At 37.8% G+C, this 7,813-nt stretch overlaps 1 protein-coding gene across 1 annotated transcript; it reads right to left on the reverse strand.

The window, feature by feature from the left end:
* Nucleotides 1-101: 101 nt before the first annotated feature.
* LOC127366147 (cell surface A33 antigen-like) lies at nucleotides 102-4,940 on the reverse strand. The gene is made up of 7 exons (XM_051404948.1): nucleotides 4,764-4,940; nucleotides 4,301-4,467; nucleotides 3,457-3,670; nucleotides 2,734-2,898; nucleotides 2,503-2,619; nucleotides 1,887-2,010; nucleotides 102-1,783 (listed from the first exon to the last, which is right to left on the reverse strand). The coding sequence occupies exons 1-7, from the start codon at nucleotides 4,843-4,845 to the stop codon at nucleotides 1,144-1,146; spliced, it is 1,509 nt and encodes a 502-aa protein (XP_051260908.1). The 5' UTR covers nucleotides 4,846-4,940; the 3' UTR covers nucleotides 102-1,143.
* Nucleotides 4,941-7,813: the final 2,873 nt, after the last annotated feature.

Here is a 7,813-nt window from a genome sequence, read left to right on the forward strand (position 1 = left end):
GGAGGAAGAGGAGGAGGGAGGAGGGGGTGCAGCGCCATGATAAAACCAGGTCAGACTTGGTTGTGAGTTTTGAGGAATTTTAGTTAACACAAACAGCAATATTTGACCAAATTTCTTTATTGAACTCGTTTTGGATTTAGCTACATATATGTATATATATAAAAAATGCTTACATTAATCGTTTATCACATAAAAACATGAACAAAAAGCTGCACACAAACATGTTATAAATGATCACTTTAAGTAAAAAATCAACTCAATATAAACTAGCACTTTCTCTGCCCCCAAATCAAACACTTGCAAAGGACAAAATGCAATAACCATACAAAGAGGGTTAAGACTTAAATGGAGCCTAAATGCAGCTGATGCACTTTTAATCACAAATACACTTAAAGATAATGTAGACATTTTATATGGTGACACCATATTTTTGCCTGAACAATGCCCAAAACTGCTGTAGTAGCTAGGTTGCCTGAATATATGAGCTTTACATGTATTAATGTATTAATGATTGGGTGGTGTCTTATGACCAAATTACATTTATTAACGTTTATAGATTTAGGCACATGGTACGTTTTCACGAAAAAGCAAACAAACAATATTAAAGCTAAAAAGAATTTAAAAATTAAATTTCTTGTACTTAAATTGTAAATCTTGTAAGTACATTTTAGAAGGCTAATATATTCTGGTTCAAGAGACTGACGACAATGATATATTTATGATGAAACTATTGTTAGGCCTATACATTTTAATTAAACTCCCTGGGTCCCCTTCAATTCAACAGAATCACTGTAATAACTGGATCATCTGTATCTGTAAGTACAGTTAGCTCAGATTATACATTGGCAGTTAGACCCACAAACCAGTAGTCACAAGCCTCGACTGTAAACTCTCAACTAGTGAACTTTATTTACCTTCAGCAGACAGAACCAGGCCTGTATGTGGGGCAGGCTTGTATGAGAGACAACCCTGTATTTCTAACTTCCTCAGTTCCTCGTTATTTGAATATTTGCTTTTACTTGAGAATTTGCGAGGATGTAAAAATCTATATTCCTGAGTCTCTTTACGATGTGAGTAAAATATTTAGAATTGTATCAAATAAGAAAAAGATTTAAAATAACATTCAGTAACACGAGGTTAGGGTTATTGATCGTCAATGTAATCGAGGCGATCACGGCTGCTACGATAGTGATTGCCGTGATCCTCCAGGCGATCACGGCTTCCACCGTAACGATCACGGCGATCGTCAAGACGGTCGCGACTACCGCCGTAACGATCGCGCTGGTCGTCAAGCCGATCGCGACTGCCACCGTAACGATCGCGCTGGTCGTCAAGCCGATCGCGACTGCCACCATAACGATCACGTTGGTCGTCAAGCCGATCGCGACTGCCACCGTAACGATCACGTTGATCGTCAAGGCGGTCGTGACTTCCACTGGTACGTTCGCGTTGATCGCCAAGGCGATCGTGACTGCCACTGTAATGGTTAGGTTTATCGTCAAGGCGATCGCGACTTCCACGATAGTGGTCCTGCTGGTCGTCCTGGAAACGTCTAGAGTCAATATCACTGCCCTTGCCACCATGTCTTTCTTTACCACTGTTATAACTGTGCTGATCATCCTCAATCTTGTGTCCAGCTGTTCCTACGCTGTAATTACTCTGAGGAACAACGTCAGTGTACTCTTTCTGGTTGGCTTGCTGTTTCTCGCTGGCTGCCTTGTCGTCACAGTACTCCTCTCCAGCTTCAGGAGCATCTCTGTCATAAAACACTTCTCCAGGGGCACTAACAAAATATACAAAAGACAGAACCACAACACCACTTAGATACTAACAATCAATACACTAACATCTTGGTGGTAGTTCACATAAACATATACCATACATACCCTTCAGCATTCTTGTCCTTGTTGCCCTTTTTCCGGCAGCAACAGAAGATGAGAATCCCCAGAAATACGAAACCTGCGAGGACTCCTCCAATTATACCAGCCGTGGACCCAATGTTCATGCTGGCTGGGGAGACAGGAGAAAAGACGAGCAGTTTTCACACTATACTTAGTCCAAGGTTAATGTCCTCTTTTAACCAGGTTTCACAGCTTCATTAACCATTTTGAACTTCCAAATTTGAGCTTTGTCCTTTCTTGCATGGGACATATACCGTTTACACTGATTTACCACTAACAATGGATCCTTGATTTCACACAGAAGTAGACAAAACAAGACTTCTGAATTGTAGTCCACAACTGCCGATTGCACAGGCTGAAATGAAAACTATGCTAATATTTTTTATTGTAACTAGGTAGCTAATTATTGTTAGCTTCATGAGGTGGTTGAAATGTTGTGTCCATAACAGTGAAAAGTGTGAAACCTATGAAGAGGTTGAGAACCACTGGTGTAGAGGATCCGATGGAAACAGCAGGACTGATTCTCTGTGGGTTCATCACAACCAGGCAAGCAGGTAAATCAGGTTAATAGGTGATCAGTAAATCATGTTAAAACACTTACGGGGCATCACAGCTAAGGTAAGGTTGCAGCTGGCAGAACCAACTTCATTTGTTGACGTGCAAATGTAGAACCCAGACATTTCTCTTGAAATATTGAAGAGAGACAGAACTCCATCCTCTGCAACATAATGACACACATTAAATTAACAATGCTGGGGGTTGATGATGGGCCATCCTTTACAATAACGCTGATGATAACTCCCTGTAACACATAGGTGGTTGAAGTACATACTTTCGATTGTCTTCACTGGAAATCTTCTGGGAAGGTTATCGACGCTGTAGCTCTTCCACACAGGCACAGGTTTTGGGGACCCCTCCTCAGACTTGCAGGTGAGGCTGATGTCTTGCCAGTACTCTGCTCTTCCCTGAATGCTGCAGACCGGTGGAGAGGGAGGCACTGCAAGAAAACAAAGAATTTAGATTCATGATTCAAGAAGCTTTATTTATCCCGAGGGAAATTACTGTGCAACAGTTTCAATACAAAGGTGGGAAAGTAATACAGGGTTATAGTAAAGATAAGCTAACATAACATAAAATAAAATAAATAATAAGATAAGGCTAACATAAAATAAATCAAACAATTAACTAAATGCAACAAAATGCAAGCACTTACAGGTAACATAAGTAACTAAAAGTGACAAATGCAACAAAAATTGCAGTTAAACGTAGGTTTATACAATATACAACAATACGCACCGTGCAGTTTAGCAGCATAAATTGAAATAAAATAAGTACAAACTAAATAAGTGATAAGGAGCGATTGGATAAAGTGGTATCAGTGGTAAAAGTGATAAAAATTGTAGCAGCATTTGTTAACAGCATAAATTAACTAAGGTACAGTACAACTAAATAAAGTCATGAAGTGAAATTAACATAAAAAGTTACAGTCACATATATAAATAAATGTATTCACAAGAGAAAGATACATAAAACTGTCATAATAATTAATTCTCACCCAGGACCAAAAGGGAAGTGGTGGCAGTTGGTGTTCCCTCGTCATCATTGGGGATCCTGACACTGCATTGGTAACTGCGGCTGTCCTGCGCGGTCACCTTCGTTAGGCGGAGTACGCTCATTTGTTGGTTAAGGTCAACCTCCAGAAAGGCTCTGCCTTCATAAGCAGGCGCAATGTCAACCACGTTGTTTGAAAAGTAGGTGGCCACTGTTTTCTGAAGAAATAAAAAAAAAACAGACTTTACAGATTAAATATCTGCTCGATATAATATCATAATAATAGGCTCTCAATATTCAACATGGTCTGAATGACTGTATAATCAATGCCCAAATACCCCAAAACAATTTATTTAATATTTGAAGAAATTAATAAACCTCAGTGCATTAATATGAAATAATAATGCCTCGTTCAATTAAATTTATAATGATGTAATAATAATGTCAATATTAACCTGAATCAACCAACTTGAGGCTTGTAAATGTAAATAAATAGCTTGTAAGCCTTTGTTGCTGATGGGATGTTTATTAAAAGGGTACTACAGTCATTTACTATGCTACTACCACAAAGGTGGGAGACTTGCAAGAGATTTAAACAATCACGTCAAAGAACTAAAACAATGCTCAGTCCTATATTTCCCATAATTGCTGCTCAAATGCAGATATTTTATTAGACCCTCCCACTCCCCCAGTTTATTTTCTGTTATAGTTATGTAGTCTCAAAGCCTGCCCATAAACCGATCTCTACGTGTTAAAAGAGTGGAGTTCCCTTTAGGTGGTTCACCACAATACGCTGTGTTAAGATGTTCTGACCACACGTTGTGCATGCAGCTAGTTTAACCTCTCACAATTTTATCACCAGATTTAAGAGGGTAAGCTTCCCACGTGAGGACGATCAGTTTGTTGTCTGGTCTGGCTGGGATGAAGGAACAGGTCAAGGTAATATCATCTCCGCTTACAGCCCGATAATTTTTCTGTGGAATAGAAACCTCAATACTCCTGCAGCAGGGAAGTACTGAAATAAAAGAAGGAATTAAGAACAGCCAATTAATGTGTTTCTCAGACATGTACTTCTGTAGTTTGGTATTTGGGGGACAGAGACAAATCAGTATGTTTGTACTACTAAATAATAATAAATATGGTTCTTTTAAAGCAAATGGAATAAATGGTTACACCTACAGGTCTCTGAAACACAATCCTGCTTCCGGTTAAGTAGCAAGAAGTTGGATTAATGATTAACAGTGGTGATAATACCATAAGGTGTGGCAATGGTTTATAGAAAACAGAAAGAATACACTCATAAAGCCTTACCTGTGAGGATCAGAAATACCTCTCGCCATCCAAGCTGCCTTTCAGTCATCGTTGCAGAAAGAGGATTAAAATGTCCAACCATTAAAAATCTGAAATTGATGCTCTCTGTCCAAGAGCAAGAGCCCGCCTAACCTTCACGGTCAACTCCCAGCTATGGAGAAGTTGACTCTTCCAGGTAATAAGTCAACAGCTATAGGTCACATGTTGCCAGAGGGCCAATCATTGATCTGTTTCCCTTTCATTAAACCTGCCCATGAGAGATGAATATGATATGGAGGGGGCTTTACAACAAAAGGGTTTAAATAATAACAAAATATAACATACAAAAATAAACATAGACTATTAATTGATCCATGATAGCGTGAAATATAGATTAAATTAGATTAGATTAAATGAAATGAAATGAAATTAGTTAATTGCAGTAGATCATTTCTAGGAAGGTCAAATTTTGACCTTCCTAGAGAGTTATGTTGAGCTGTGTATTCACATCTGGTGTTGCTCTCAGTTTGACCTGCAGGCTGCAGTGTTGCACTGACAATGACAATGCATGCGTTCAATACAAAAGGATTATTGCTTATATGTAACTATATAACTATAATAACAAAAACTATATCAAAAGGTGATGAATGTAGTCGAACAGATAATGATCCTGTTGCTTTAACCTTCTGTGGTCTGAGCTGTTACGGAGGAGTTAAAGGTCGGAGGTGTGAAGAGAAACTGGAGGTCTAACCAAGGTTTTTATTTTAAAATATGATGAATTTTAAACCTTGCAGTCTGTTTGTAGAAATGTGACCATGGCAACAAGACAGTGCGCTCATTCAGCGGCTTTGGCAGGAGGATTCAGATTTAAGCTCGATTCTGGACAATGATGCAATCTTGCTTGGGCCAACAAGTCAGCTGTGGTAAAGTATTCAGCCTGTCATAGACTTTATGTTAAGCCTGTGGCTGACTGAATGTTTCAGTTTAACCATTTGTAGTGTGAGAGAGAACCAAGATCTCTAGTTGGGGAAAAGAGATACTAGACCAAATGTTCTTATTAATTAGTGTGCAACATTAAGTTTGTTTATGATCCCACATAAAAATCTCCATGGATCTGTAATTTTATTCCATCCATATAGGCAAGGTACATAGCAACATAAAAAACAAAAATTTTCCTCCCATAATCAGGACATTGTAATCATGTACAAAAGCACAATACAAGAAAGCATCGATCTTTATGAAAATGTCCACATCAGAGTTGAAATCATATGAGCATGAGACGCTTTAATGAGACAGGAAACTGCCAGTGGCTGCATTTGGGATGTGGATGAAAGAAAGGTACTTCAACATCTATCTTGCACACTTATTGCCAGGGTATCATTGGTTAAGCTACATCAAGCGGACACCTGTACAAGCAAAATTTACAGCCAGTGTTTAGTTTGTCCATTCTGGGCTACGGTAGAAATGTGGAGGTTCAACATGGCGGACTGATTTATTATTATTATATATGACATTATTACATTTTTGATGAATTCTTTAATTCAATAAATAGTAAGTAAACTAAAGTAAAACAATGAGGAGAATGTTTCTTCAAGTAAACTGAATAAAGTATGAACACTGTCAACATATTGAAATGATTACACATTTTATTACACTGATTATTATTTAAACCTGCAGCAGGATGTTATTTGTTCTCATAGTTTGAGGGATTACTGTTATCGTCTGTAAGTGAGGTTTTGAACATTTACTGTCTGTAATCACACTTAATTTACAGTTGTAGGGTTTCATATATTTGTATCTATTTTTTCTATTGTTCAGGTGCCGGTTCAGGATTTCTTTCCAACCAGTTCTGTATGGTATGAAAATTAAGACTTGCATGGTCAGATTAACTTGTTGAGGGGCCCTTAGGGAAGTCAGTCAGGGGAGCTGAGAGAAAATCTGTCTGTATAATAAAGTCATACTAAATGCTTAATGCATGAAATTCATGGTTTTTGCAGTAACTTGAATGGCCTGGATAATTTATAGCCTATTTAATAGTTAATAAGAACATTTTAATTTTAACTTTTTACACACATTTTATAACTTTTTAGTTTAAAAAACACGACAAAACCTCTTTCCTGCCATAAATACCAGTCTACACGTGTAAATCCCAGTAAAAAAAGGAGAAAGTAAGTTCAAGCATTTTTATGGACTAATGGTTTTCATTATGCACCCCCTTACTTCTAGTGCCCCATGCGAGGGAAACACTAGCTGTTCAGCTCTTATTAACCAGTCTGTGTGTTGTGTATTTACACTGTATGTCACAGTAAACTGTGGCACCCTCATTATAAACCCAGAGACCAACTAATACTGCTGCAACAATGGCAGCAGGTTTTCTGTGTGTTGTTGTTTTTGTTTACGACTTGTATTTATGAAAATGTGCATGTGAGCGCAGTTTAAACTAAGATCATAAGAGTATTTCAGACAGGGCCACGTCTAACGCAGGACCTGCTTCAGTATATTAGTGGAGTCAATCAAATTACCAAAAGCATGCAGTGAATGTGACCATTAACCGGTTGGCAATCGAGTGCTAAGGAGTCGTGTAATTAACCACATTAAAGACCAAGTCTGAGTTACGCTCTCATTGCAGGGCAGTGCAGCTGAAGGGCAGATTGATTTCAAAATACTGTCTTGCATTATAATTGTAATTTACTAGAATGAATGCAGGCTTATGTTCACTGGGATGTGTACGCAACTTTACTTTAACCCTCCTTTTTACAGATTTATAAACACTTACTACAATGTAGGTAGTTTTAAGCAGATATAAGAATATATTTTATTATTTATTACATGATTTATTTTACTTGCTACTGTATTTATTAACAATTATCACCTCACCTATGAAGCATCCATAACTGGTGTATATACAGTTAAATAATAACACGCTGTAGCAAAGCAAACTCATATGAACAAATCCTTAAAGTGCCATAAAACATTTAGTATTTATACACAAATCATTCAGGCGGCATTAAAACTGTTTTCAAATGTGTTCAAAACTCATGAAGACATGTTGAGCTTTAAGGTTCATCGTT

Source organism: Dicentrarchus labrax, unplaced genomic scaffold (genome assembly GCF_905237075.1).
Source record: "Dicentrarchus labrax unplaced genomic scaffold, dlabrax2021, whole genome shotgun sequence".
Classification (NCBI taxonomy): domain Eukaryota; kingdom Metazoa; phylum Chordata; class Actinopteri; family Moronidae; genus Dicentrarchus; species Dicentrarchus labrax.